Below are 13,968 nucleotides of genomic sequence, written 5' to 3'. Positions count from 1 at the left end.
AATCCTAGAATATTAGAGTTGTAAGGGATCTTAAAGTTTGGCTAGGTTTTGTAGGTTTTTTCTCTGTGAAAATCAGATGGAAAGCTATGGACAGCTCCCTGGAAAAATGAACATATACACATACATGTATAATTTTGCAATCATTTTCAGGGTATGCAAAGGCCTGAACATCTGTGGACTCCAAATTAAGCATTGCTGATTTAGTCCTACAGCCCCAGTCTACAGAACAATCAGTGGTTCACATTATCATCCCTTAGTTGTGTATTCATCACTGTGATCATTTTAAAAACATTTGTATTCCAGAAAAACAAATAAAAAAGGAAAACCCCATACATCCCATACCCCTTACCTCTCCCTCTTACTGAGCACTGGCATTGCAATCTACTCAATTTTAAGACTTACAATATGGAAGTAACTACAACAGTGTGGCACTGACACAGAGAGAGAGAGAGAGAGATCAGTGAAACAAAACAAAACATCCAGATGTAGATCCATACAAACACAGGCAACTGTTTTTTTTTTCTTTTTGCTCTATAGTTACCCAGTCATTATCAAAGATCAGGGCTATTAGATTACACTTCAACAACTTCTGGTATTTCCTTCTGACTATTCTAAAACACTAGACTCTAAAAAAATATATCATATAATGAGTCAGTAGTCATCGTCATTTGTTAAATCCTACTCTCCTTCCTCTCATTTAATCTTTCTCACCCTTCAGGAATCTCTGGGCAATGACCGTTTTAATTTCTTTGTGCTAGAAAGGGGTGTTGGCCTTCTGGGGTAGAGGAATGGACCTGGTTGTTCTGGAGAGACTGGTACCTCTGGGTTTCAGGAATTACCTGCCTAGGCTCAATCTGGAGGCCTTAAATTTCTGAGAAAATAAACTTGCTAAGAAAAGTTCTTATACAAATTTAGAGTTCAGGGTACTCCCTAGGGTTTTCAGGAATATTTTTAGTTGGGGCATGGCATACTGTGGTGGTATAGAAATACCTGGCTAAAGCTTGTTTAAGAGTAGTCTCAAGAATGCCCTTTTGATTTTCCGTTAATTAAAAAAAAAAAAAAAAAGAGAAGGGATAATTGGAGATGAAGGGATACAGACTGTACAACGGGACTGGATATAAAAACTCAGAAATGGACAGCACAATACTACCCAATTGTAATGCAATTATGTTAAAACACTGAATGAAGCTGCATGTGAGGTATAGGTTTTTTGTTTTTGTTTTTTTTGTTTTTTTTTCTTTCTATTATTGTTTTAATTCTTATTCTGTTGTCTTTTTATTTCTTTTTCTAAATCGATGCAAATGTACTAAGAAATGATGAATATGCAACTATGTGATGTTATTAAGAATTACTGATTGTACATGTAGATTGGAATGATTTCTAATTGTTTTGTTAATTCTTTTTTTAATTAATAAAAAAAAAAAAAAAAAAAAAAAAAAAAAAGAATGCCCTTTTGACTCTATTTGAAATCTCTTAGCCACTGAAACTTTACTTTTTAAGATTTTAAAAATTTATTTATGTATTATTTTTATTTTTTTATTAATTAAAAAAATTAACACAACATTTAGAAATCATTCCATTCTACATATGCAATCTAAAATTTATTTACTTTTAAAATATAGCAACATACAAACATGAACATTCTTACCAGATGATCATTCCATTCTCGATATATAATCAATAACTCACAATATCATCACAGTTGTATATTCATCATCATGATCACTTCTTAGAACATTTACATCAATTCAGAAAAAGAAATAAAAAGAAAAAATAATCATACATACCATACGCCTTACCCCTCCCTTTCATTGATCACTAGCATTTCAATCTACTAATTTTAACATTTGTTCCCCCTATTATTTATTTTTAATCCATACATTTTACTCATCTGTCCATACCATAGATAAAAAGGAGCTTCAGACACAAGGTTTTCACAATCACAGTCACATTGCAAAAGCTTTCTCATTATACAATCACCTTCAAGAAACATGGCTACTGAACACAGCTCTACATTTTCAGGCACTTCCACCCAGCCTCTCTATTATACCTTAACTAACAAGTGATATCTATATAATGCGTTAAGTATAACCTCCAGGATAACCCCTCGACCCTGTTTGAAATCTCTCAGCCACTGACACTTTGTCTCATTTCTCTCTTCCCCTTTTTGGTCGAGGTTTTCTCAATCCCTTGATGCTGAGTCCCAGCTCATTCTAGGACTTCTGTCCCATGTTGCCAGGAAGGTTTACAACCCTGGGAGTCTTGTCCCATGTACAGAGGGGGAGGGTGGTGAGTTTGCTTGTCGTTTTGGCTGAGAGAGGCCACATCTGAGCAACAGAAGAGGTTCTCTGGGGATGACTCTTAGGCCTAATTTTAAGTAGGCTTAGCCTATCCTTTGAGGGGATACATTTCATATGAACAAACCCCAAGATTGAGGGCTCAGCCTCTTGCTTTGGTTCCCACTGCTTGTGAGATTATCAGGAATTCTCCACATGGGAAAATTGAATTTTCCCCCTTTCTCGCCATTTCCCCAAGTGGACTTTGCAAGTACTTTTTATTCACTGTTCAAATCACTCTCAGACTTATCAGGACATCACTCTGATCAAACCTATGAGGTGTCACGCCCTACTCAAGGTTCCATGTACTTATGGTGTTAATTAAACTGTCCACATAAGTTATATTAGGAAATGCACTAGTCAAAATATAAATTTCGTACCAAATAAATGTTTTTGCTTTAGTCTCACACGTAAGTTAAAGTTTTAAAATATGAATTACAATCTACTGAAACGTTATTTTGTTCCATTTCTTTTCCTCCTTTTCATCATTCTCAATCCCATGATGCCAGGGTCAAGCTCATCTCTGGGAGTTATGTTCGACATAAGGGGAAGGATAGTGAATTTATTTGTAGTGTCGGCTGGAGAGATGATATCTGAGCAACAAATGAGGCTCTCTAGAAGTGACTCTTAGGCATAATTGTAAGTAGGCTTAGCTTCTCCTTTGCAGGAGTAAGTTTCATAAGGGCAGGCCCCAAGATCAAGAGCTTGACTTATTAAATTGCGAGTCCCTAATGCTTGAGAGAATATCAGGGACTCCCAAGGTGAGATTCCCAAGTCCCTCACGGGGCCTTTGTAAATACTTTATTTTCTGTCCCTTTGCCTTTCAGAGCTGCAGAACTTTAACTCTGAGTCTCAGGTATCACACAGATACCCAAAGTTCCAAGGAATTTACCAGGTTCTACACAAAGAGCTCAGCATCTCAGAATTTAGAAGTAACAATTAAAATTCAGGAATAGATGCAACTGCTATAAGGGCTTACAATTTAGGAACCTTATAATAAGCCTTACTGAACATTCTGTACTCCTTAATCATCAATTGTCCATGTTCTAGCCTGATAACCTATGCTCTTGAATTCTATTCTCAGTGTTTGCTCATTTCAGAAACTGGTCAAACTTGCTAAATATAATTAAGCCTTTGGAACCTGGGTATCTGGGAGAAAGCATACCTCAATATATCCAGCACTTTTCCACCACACATGGTTGCTAACATAGCTTTAACTGAAAATACCGGCCCTCACTGACATAACACAGCAATCATAAAGTTGAGGAGGCTGATGGACTCTTCAACACTGATCTGGTGAGTGGATGGAAGGCATTTTGTTCAGCTGGTAGTAGATGGACAAGATGATAGTTTCAAGGCAGGAGACACTGATCTTGGGTTTAGGGTCCAGTATGTTAAGACTGTTATCTCGAAAAGCTTCAATCAGTTCCCGATATCAACAAGATGAAGGTTGCATCGTTTTTGTACAAATCATATCCTGCAAGCTGTTCTGTAAGTTGATAGTCTAGGCCATCAAAATTATGAGCACACATTTCTATACACAATGCCTCTTCTCTGCCATGGTCTTCCGCTTGGTCCCACTTTGCTCAATCATCTTCTCGGCTGGATCTGGGGACTTCAGGAAGTTCTTCGGTGACCACAGCCTTCTTCACCTCCTCTAGGCCTGGCCCCCACAGCCAAAATTACCAGGTACCCACTCCCGCCCAACCCATGCTTGATATCTTGATTCCTTTTCCTTCCTTTCTCATCTTCATATACTTTGTATCAGCAAACCCTGGCACTTCTACTTCCTAAATATATCTCGAAGCCTACCACTCTATCTCTGCTGCTATCATCTTGGTCCCAGCTATTACTGTCCCTATTAAAAGTCTCCTAATTGCTCTGCTTCCTGCATTGTCACCCCTTTATGAGAAACTCTCCACACAATTGCCAGAATGACTTTTTAAAAACATGTATTAGACCATGTCTCTCCCTTGCTTAAAATCATTCAATGGCTTCCCACTGAAGTTAAAATCCAAACCAAGACCCTTACATACTTTTCAACCTCATTTCATGCCCTTCTTCCGCAGCTCACTGTGCTCGACCCCCCAGCCTCCATACAGTTCTAGAAAATTCAGAGCACTTTAATACCTCAGAGCCTTAGCTCACATCCTTTTGCCTGGAATGCCTTCCCAAACCTTTCCGCTTCATTCTTCATGTACTGGATATTTTCCATTCTATGGTTCTCAGGTTAAATGTTCCCAACTCTGACAAACTACCTAACCATCCCAGCTAAAACAGGTAGTGACTCTCCATTCCCCTAAGTCACCTTTAGAGCATTCTGCTGTATTCAGGCATCTTAGCACAATGTTATTTTATTTACATTTTTACTGACTGTTTTCCCCTCACTAGAATATAAACTCTATGCAGACAGAGACTTTGTCTTGCTGACCAATATATTCTAGACCTAGCATAACATCTGCCACAATAGTAGGGGCTGAATAAATAAAGAGTAATAAATAAACGAAAGGGGGAAAAAAGGCAGGAGAGTACACAAGGAAAGATCACTTCTTACTCCTTCATTGCTTCCCAAGTCACCATTATTTCTCACCTACATCACCACAGCAGCCTTATAACCAGTCTCCTATCCTCCTAGTTGTCCCAGTATCTATACTCAACACAGTAGAGATCTCTTTAAAAGATTGTATCAAACCCTGCTTTCCATTTCACTCAGAGTAAAAGCCAAAGTCCTTACACTAGCCTACAAGGGTTTACATAATCTTGTTCCTTGGTTTTCTCTGACCTCATCTCTCGTCTCCCCCAGTCTATCTGGCTCCAGTTACATAGGCCTCTGTGCTGCTCTTTAAACATTACAGGAACACAGTGACCCTATGAACTCTGCCTTAGCCATTCCCTTTGCCTGCAAGGTTCTTCCTCAGGATACCCTTAGCTCTCTCACCAACCCCAAATCTTTGCTCAAATGTGACTTTCTCAATTAGGCCTGGCCTCTGCATTATATTTAAAACTGTTATCCCTCATCTCCATGTAGCACCTTTCGCCCAACATATGTGGTTGCTTATGTTTCCTCTCTGCCTTCCCCAACCCTCATTAAAATTAATTAGCTCCATGAGGGCAAAAACCTGTTTCACTCACTTATGCATCCCAAACCCCTAGAACTGTGTATAGAACATAGCAGATGTCCAGTAAATATTTGTTGAATCAATTGATGAGTAAATAGTTCAGTGAACTCCGAGTTAAAACGTACTTTTTCAGTTCAGTTATCGCATTCTGACATTTATTGCACAGGGAACCACAGAAGAAATTACCACCCGTCTCAATAACCACTTGGAATGCTAATAAGCTATTATTCTGGTGCTTTTGTATATGGATATGGCCCTTACACTATTTTAGAATTAGTTTCTGGGCCCAGTTGATTCAACCAAAAAGTTCTAAATATTTAATTTATGCAAGACACTGCAAGCTACAAGATTATGAAAGACTCAGTTCCTGTTCTCAACAGGATCATAGTTCTAGTGAAGAAAACAGACGTACACAGAAATTACACTATGCGGGCTTATAACTGCAATAGAAAAATAAGTGCGGGTACCTTAAAATTTTAGAAAGGGTAAAATTCTATCAATTTCCAGAATTGACAGAAATCAGATCAATGTTTGCCAAAGGTTGTGGGTGAGGGAAAGAATTTTCTACAAAGAAGCACAAGAGAACTTCCTGCAGTAATGGAAATGTTCTATGTCATGACTGTAACAGGAACTATGCAACCATATATGTTTTTAAAACTCAGTGAATTGCAGAATTAAATTTTGTGAATTTTAATTTATGTAAATTATACTCCAATAAAGCTGATAAAAAATTTACCTGCAAAAAAAAAACAGGATTTCATTAAAATAACAGAGATGCTATGTGATGATATTGGGAATTACTGATTATATATATAGAATGAAATGATCATAAGTTAAGAAAAATAAATAAAATAATAGAGATGCCTATGGTGAAAAGGACAAAGAGGGTAGGGAAAGTTTGAAAACACTTAGATCACATCTTAAAAGTTGACAGGTCAGGGACAGACATTTCTGGCAAAGGGAAAGAGCCTATTTAAGGAAATCATGAGAAAGCCTACCTTCTGTAAGACATGAAGCTGAAAAACAGTTTAAGGACAAATAGAAGGAAGAGTAGAGAGGAGTATCCAGTCCTAAAGCACTTTGTGTCCCCATAAGTCTGGACTTTATTCAGTACACTGCCAGGGTAGCCACTGAAGGACGTGAGCAGTGGAGTGACATAATCTGTTTCTGTGGAGGACGGACTGAATAGAGGCAAAACCTGACGTTAGGACAGTTAGGTTGCAGCAATAGGAAGGGAAGGAAACTATGTGGGGCCTGATCAAGAACCAGTGCCAGAAGAGATGCAAAAGGATGGATTTAAGAGGTTTTTATTTCATAGGATAACCTGGTGATCAGAGGATGTGGCGGGTAAGAAGGAAATCCCAGAAACTCCAAGGTTTCTGGCTTGACCAACTGAATAGACAATTGACAGATGACACTACTGAAGGCATAACACATATTTAAGAAATAACATATTTGGGATGTCATGGCATTTGATTGAGGTGAAGGAGCAGGGTGTTTACAAGGAGGGCAGAGGATCACATCACATGGGAAACATCACATTTAAGAGAGGCAGAAAGAGGTCTGAAATTACTCAACACAATATCTAGGTTTCCAGACTCTGATCTACATAAAGGAGGGGAGCAAGGAAGAAGGAAGATTAAGACCTTTCTTCAATGAGATAATCGCTGTAGGGCTTCGTGATTTCCAGCACAGCAGCTGGAGATCACTGTAGAAACAGCCTTCAGAAGCGGGTTTGCTTGGTTAGTTGCAACGGAATGGCTCACCGAAGCCAGAGAGGATTAGGCCAAACACGTGGGAGTGTGTGCGTGTTTGGTTTCTTACATCGCTAAAAATTTGTCACCTGGGTTTTCACAGGGCCTTGGGATACCTGGAAAGACAGGTAATAGGACAAGATTAGGGCTCGGGAAAAGGGGTCTGCGAAGGTTTACCAATGATATACCACCCGTGACCATCCTTCAAAAGATGAGCGCAATTAGAAAACCACATCAGCGTTACACTCTGGTCTCCTTTAGGTCCTCGGACCCAAAAGGCCATATTTGTTCCTCATCCTAAAACGCCCCAGGAAAACTCTGGACAAATTTACCCACGGAGACTCCAGGAGTAACTGGAGCTTGGGCCAAGTTCTCGCGCCCCTAGCCTACCCTTCTCCCCTAATCCCTCTTTCTCTCTGCAAAAAAACTCGGGGACCCCGCCCACTTCCTCAACGTAGACCCCCAACGCGCAAGACGTCTTGTCTCAGCCAATCGCCTGCTTCCCAGGAAACGTTACCTCTGACCTTGGAGCTAATCAGTGAGAGTGGAATGAACTCCTCGCGAGAGGTGAAGTTGAAGCTGCCTCCGCCATCTTGGAGATGGGAGACGGGCGATGGCTGTGGTCTTTCTGTTATAGCAAGCAACAGAACGGGCGCGGTACTCATACCCGAGTGAGGCTACCATCACTGTAACTGTTGGCCAAAGCTACAGAAGAAACAAGGGTGTCAAAGCCGAAGGCGGCGACACGGATAGCGGCTTCACCTGCCTGCCGTGACGGCAGAAGTGAACTGACTGAGGACCGGAAGGATGGTGCAGTCCTGTTCCGCCTACGGTTGCAAGAACCGATATGATAAGGATAAGCCCGTTTCTTTCCACAAGTAAGTGTCCTCCGTGCCTCGCGGGACCGGCCCCAGCTGGGACTGGGGACGCGCGATCGGCTAGTGTCGGGGGCGGAGCCCGGCGCGGGTCTGCTTTGAGACTGAAGAGGGAGCGGAGGCAGGAGCAGGGGGCGGAGGCAGGGGCGGGGCGCGCCGCGTCGGGGGCGTGCCGGGCGGGGGTCCTCGTGGAGAGGCGCGGCTCCTGCGCCCGAGCCGCGCTCTTCCGGGCCGCGCGCGTTCGCGGTGCGTTGCCGCGGTGACCGTTACTCGTGGTCGGAGAGGCGCACTTGTGTCGCTTGCTGACGGACTCGTGGTGGCGAGTTCCGAGCCCGTGGGCGAGGCGCCGAGTCCCCTCGGGTGCTGAGATGTCGAGGCTCTCAGATCCGAGCCCTGCAGAGTGAGGTGGCGGTAACTCCTCAGCGGCGTTTTTGAAATAGAAACAAAGACATTTACAAAGACGGTGGACGTCAGTTTTTCGTTCCTGAGAAACTTTCTGTGAATGGGCGGCCAGAATCGCAGCAGTATGGATTCATTTTCTGGCCAGGATTTGAGGGAGCGTTTTATTAATTTTTTATTTAACTCAAAGGAACAACGTCAGGGACTCCTAAGTCTTAGAGGAAAGCTTCTGGTACTGCCACGATAACTGATTGTCTTTTCAGCACACCGTAGTCGTAATATGGACCATAATAAATGCCGTGATAAAGGTCAATATGAGGTACTGTGGGAACATAGAGGAAGCCCTCGCAGCCTTCAGGGCTGTTTTATCCAGTAGGTGCTGCAATTACAACCTTATGGCGAAAAATATTGTCTTCTCAATGGGAAAACTACAAAATCGAAATTGAGTTGATGTTGAATGTCTACAGCGTGGGCCATGACGGCATTTTTATTCAGCCAAACTTAGTATTTACAGATTTTAAATTTACGTTAAATTTTCTTTGCGAGAGCTTCCGAATCTACATAGATAGCTGAGAAATCAGAGCAAATAGTAAAATATCAAAAATTTTTCATATTCAAATAATTACAAAAGCCAAATTTTAAGTATTCTTTGGGGTGGGGGGAAATAGAGAGTGGGGATTACATACTGTTTATGTTTAGTCGGGGATGTGGATGATCTTAATCTGTTTGATATAATGTGAGATTGACGCTACAGAAATGGGAGCCTAGAATGTAGATCTTGAAATGGAAGCTTAGAACATAGATTCACGTAGGAGGGTATAGAATACTTGCAGGATTCAGTTCAGTAGAGCCTAATATCTCTTGATTTATTGTAATCTCAGAACCCTAATGACATTGACTTCCAGTAGGAATAGGTCAGATATAGTGCCACTATCGTTTGCATTCAGCTCCCCATCCACGCATTTCTGTTGATACCTCACCTCAGAGGGAATCTAAAAACTCTTCCTTGGCACTGGAAAGTGGTTAAGGATGACATTCACACATTAGAAACATTGAATTTCTGCTGGATATTAAAACGATTGATTCTAAAGAACAGCTAACTGCATCTCACCCCTTACCTAAACAGTATTTGGGGAAGTAGATGGGAAAGATCTTTTTTTTATGAAAAAACGTTTGTTTTATGATTTTTTTATTTAAAAAAATTACAGAAACACAAACATTCCCAAAATGTGATCATTCCATTCTACATATATAATCAGTAATTCACAATATCATCACATAGCTGCAGATTCATCATCCTGATCATTTCTTAGAACATTTGCATCAATTCAGAAAAAGAAACAAAAAGACAACAGAAAAATCAAACGAAAACAGAAAAAAAAAACATACACACCATACCCCTTACTCCTCCCTTTCATTGATCACTAGCATTTCAAACAATTTATTTTAACATTTATTTCCCCTATTATTTATTTTTATTCCATTTGTTCTACTCATCTGTTGACAAGGTAGAGAAAAGGAGCATCAGGCACAAGGTTTTCACAATCACATAGTCACATTGTGAAAGCTATACCATTATACAATCATCATCAAGAAACATGGCTACTGGGACACAACTCTACATTTTCAGGCAGTTCCCTCCAGCCTCTCCATTTCGTCTTAGATAACAAGGTGACATCTACTTAATGCATGAGAATAACCTGCAGGATAACCTCTCGACTCTGTTTGGAATCTCTCAGCCATTGAGATGGGAAAGATCTTGACAGAACCTCACACACAACCTGAGAATTTGTACCTTGGTTCAGGAGGCCATATGCAGCAGGGACCCTCTTAGAAGTACCTTTTCTCCCAGTTTAAACTTGTTGACAGCAGGATGAGCTGTGCTGGACAAAGAGGGGCGATTGTCATTAAGATCAGTTCGCTCTTAATGATAATAGCAGTAAGGCCCTGGCATACCTTAGATGAAAGAGAAACTGTAGAATAGAATATAGGTTTGAAATATGCTTTTTTGGCTTCTTTGAAATCCTCCGGGTTTACTAGATCTTTGACCTGGAAAATAAAATTACAGTAAATTTAAATTCTTCTTACCTCCCTTTATCTGGGCCTAAGGGAGATACTCCATTTACTTAAGAAGTAAGTCAAAATAAAGACATAATTTTCTTTATTTCTTTATCATTATCATTCGCCTATAATTTGATTAATTCAAATTCCATCTGTTCATATTTATCAGATTAATTCTTGAGAACTAGAAGAGTTTTCTTCCCAGCACATAGATATAAATGTGCAACTTTATTTTACAGCACACACATACGTACAGAAAATTACTGGTATAAACAATACTACAAATTCACTTTATGACAAGTATATTGTTTGAGACTTTGTGTCTTCAAATAAAGTTAACTTTAATCAATGAGCTAAATAGATATATGGAGCTATTCTTTAAACAAAAGTTCTTTAGTATGTTAACACCAATGTAAGGTAGTGCTTTTTTTTTTTTAATAATGTCACAGAACTGAGTTATGTCATCTTCTTAGGTTTCCTCTTACACGACCCAGTCTTTGTAAAAAATGGGAGGCAGCTGTGAGAAGGAAAAACTTTAAACCCACCAAATATAGCAGTATTTGTTCAGAGCACTTTACTCCAGACTGCTTTAAGAGGGAATGCAACAACAAGTTACTGAAAGAGAACGCTGTACCCACGATATTTCTTTGTACTGAACCACATGACAAGGTAATTGTGTTTTAAAATATTAGGTGCTTTCCTGTTTATAAAACTAATGTATGTATTGTGGGAAATTTGGAAAATTCAGAGTAATGTTAAGAAAATAAATACTACCTAGTACCCATTACTTATAAATAACTACTATTAACAGAAATATACTGTTTAAAAACATAAGATGCAGTTTATTAAATAAATATTTTCTTTCTTAGAAACATATATTGACTTTGTAACTTAAAGATCATTCTATAACCCTTCTTGTATGTTGGTAAGTTTGGGTTTTTCTTTATCAGCCCATAGTCTTTTGTTCCTCAGTTTTAAGCACTTAGTACATATTTAATTAAATTGAAGTGCTTGTTCTGCCTGTTTATTGCATCATGCTTTACTTCAGGTAGGAAAGTATAACTAAAACTTAAACTGTTTTCTTGTTTTGGACAGTTTCGCTAACCATGGACTCACATAGCAGTCTAATATCTCTTAAATTTTACAGATTAATTCTTTAACCTGTATTTTTAGTTACTCAATTCAAACATAACTCTGCATTGTTGTTTTTAGAAGGAAGATCTTCTGGAGCCACAAGAACAGCCTCCCCCACCTCCTCTAACACCTCCCGTTTCCCAGGTTGATGCTGCTATTGGATTACTAATGCCTCCTTTGCAGACTCCTGATAATCTCTCAATTTTCTGTGACCACAACTATACAGTGGAGGATACCATGCACCAAAGGAAAAGGATTCACCAGCTAGAACAACAAGTTGAAAAACTCAGAAAGAAACTCAAGACTGCGCAACAGCGATGCAGAAGACAAGAACGACAGCTTGAAAAATTAAAGGAGGTTGTACATTTCCAGAAAGAGAAAGATGACGTGTCAGAGAGAGGTTATGTGATTCTACCACACGACTACTTTGAAATAGTTGAAGTACCAGCATAAAAAAATTAAATGTATATTGATTTCTAATGGGGCGATAACCACATAGCCTCTTATAATCTATAAAGGAGTTTGATTTGAAAAAGTAAACACTTGATTACTTGTATAAAAACAATTCAGAATATTTTTTTAAAAAATAAATTAGATATTTACTGTAAAATTGTAATTTTTGTTTGTAATTTCAGGTTTTTTACATTTGAACAAAATATTTTAAATGTAATAAACCAACCTCAGAGCTCCAGCATAAGTTGGTTTTGAGATTGGGTATATTTGTTTTTTTAAATTTGAATATTTATAGAAATAATGTAAAAATTAAAGCGATGAGAACAGTACAGAAAGGATGACTTAAATTAAAAATGCAGAATTAATACAGGATATTGAAAGAACTCAGTTATATTTTAAATCAGAAATATGGGTCAGATCATGGGACATAACTTCTCAAAATATATATATATTCACATTTATTTTTTAAGTAAAAAATTTCATTTATCCTTCTGAATCACTTGTCAAGGATAAATTGACAGGTCAATACTTAGGGGAAAAAGTTTGGTTGTATTTGGAACAGAAAATGAAAAGTCTTTCCATACCTAATCAAATATAGTTAAATCAGTTTATAAAAATCGAATCTTTATGAATGAGCCCTTATTTTTCCTACCATATAGCATTATAAAATTAGACTTTTTGTCTCCAATGGAAGAAACATTCTTCAATATAAACAAAATAGACATTGTTATTAAGGAAGTGATAAAAATGGGAGTCTAATCCATGGCATGCTGTTTTTTCTCATTACCCAGTAGCTGAGGGACATCCAGTTCCCCACCTACTATAATTAGAACTGCATCCAAATTCCCAACAAATGTGTTGTGTTAGTAGAGTTTGATTTGTATCGTAATATGGTAGTCTTGCTCTTGACTCATTGAGTTTAGGCAATACATCTTTTAACAACAAGCTGGAAATTATATCCCATTTATTTAAATGAGTAATTTGTTCAAAGCAGTTAATATGTAATGTTTATTTTTTTGGATGTAGAGATTTAAACACTGAGGTTTCTGTTCAGACTGTGAGTTGTGTTCTGACTTTGTGAGAAATTTTACCTATATTTGAAATGAATGTAAGTTCTGAGTAAACAAATATTCCCATAGGAATTTTCTATTTAGATTTAGAATAACTGTTCCAACTATAATTATTACTTTTATATTTCCAAGTACATTGAGATAGTTGAAGATTAACAGACCTTTTAAGACAGTATTAAAGATGTGAAACAATGACGTTTAAAAGTGTCTTTTGTAGACCTGGTTTTCAGCCTAATTCACTGCCATGCTGCCAGTGGATAGCACTTTGATTCATGAAAATTTGATATTTTTTAAGAACCAGTAGTTCAAAAATAGAAAATAACGATTACTTGAAGTTACATAGCTTCAGATAACATTATTAAGAATTAAATATAATGAGTCAGGATTTTTTTTGTAGGTATTAATGGATCACATAACTTCTTTTTTGAAGCCACATAGTTTCCAAGTAGTTGTTTTTACATTTAATCTCTCCAGTGATTTCTGGAGGTTATGTGAGTAAACATTTTTCCAAATATACATCTTCATCCTAAATTGTCTTCTACATAAAAGATAATCACTGTATCCATCTGTATGTATATAAACCTCCCTCAGAACCAAGAATCCAGCTTAGATTGTAAAAGTAGTAATTATAATAGTCATAATGACTAGCATCTGAACATTATGATTTAACCTAAAGCTACTTTCTTTTCCTAACAGACATAAATCCCTATTTCCAGAGGACTATGCAATCAGCATGTATTTTACCAACTGCTTGAATTTAAATAATT

General features: G+C 38.2%; 1 protein-coding gene and 1 pseudogene across 4 annotated transcripts; one reads left to right on the top strand and one right to left on the bottom strand.

Moving 5' to 3' along the window:
* Positions 1–1,584: 1,584 nt before the first annotated feature.
* On the bottom strand, positions 1,585–8,231 carry LOC143677083 (dystrobrevin beta pseudogene; annotated as a pseudogene). The gene is made up of 2 exons (XR_013172372.1): positions 7,727–8,231; positions 1,585–7,325 (listed from the first exon to the last, which is right to left on the bottom strand). The product of XR_013172372.1 is annotated as a dystrobrevin beta pseudogene (transcript).
* On the top strand, positions 7,731–13,393 carry THAP1 (THAP domain containing 1). Of its 3 annotated transcripts, none has more exons than XM_077152636.1 (3): positions 7,731–8,087; positions 11,018–11,213; positions 11,757–13,393. In XM_077152636.1, exons 1-3 carry the CDS (start codon positions 8,017–8,019, stop codon positions 12,129–12,131), a joined length of 642 nt encoding a protein of 213 aa, XP_077008751.1. In that variant the 5' UTR covers positions 7,731–8,016; the 3' UTR covers positions 12,132–13,393. The 3 variants fall into 3 exon arrangements, with proteins under 3 accessions (XP_077008751.1, XP_077008752.1, XP_077008750.1); XM_077152637.1 differs by lacking the exon at positions 7,731–8,087 and adding an exon at positions 8,691–8,802; XM_077152635.1 differs by lacking the exon at positions 7,731–8,087 and adding an exon at positions 8,752–8,855.
* The last annotated feature ends 575 nt before the right edge of the window (positions 13,394–13,968 follow it).

The sequence above is a fragment of the Tamandua tetradactyla genome, chromosome 3 (assembly GCF_023851605.1).
Source record: "Tamandua tetradactyla isolate mTamTet1 chromosome 3, mTamTet1.pri, whole genome shotgun sequence".
Taxonomy (NCBI): Eukaryota; Metazoa; Chordata; class Mammalia; order Pilosa; family Myrmecophagidae; genus Tamandua; species Tamandua tetradactyla.
Note: the sequence above shows the minus strand (reverse complement) of the source record. Positions and strands in the feature narration are given on the sequence as shown.

What these genes read in the sequence shown, in the direction of transcription:
- THAP1 (XM_077152635.1), top strand. Translation starts at nt 8,764, where the DNA reads ATGGACCATAATAAATGCCGTGATAAAGGTCAATATGAGGTACTGTGG. An exon ending in CTTCAGGGCTGTTTTATCCA is followed by an intron (nt 8,856 to 11,017) that starts GTAGGTGCTGCA and finishes TCATCTTCTTAG; the next exon opens with GTTTCCTCTTACACGACCCA. An exon ending in GTACTGAACCACATGACAAG is followed by an intron (nt 11,214 to 11,756) that starts GTAATTGTGTTT and finishes TGTTGTTTTTAG; the next exon opens with AAGGAAGATCTTCTGGAGCC.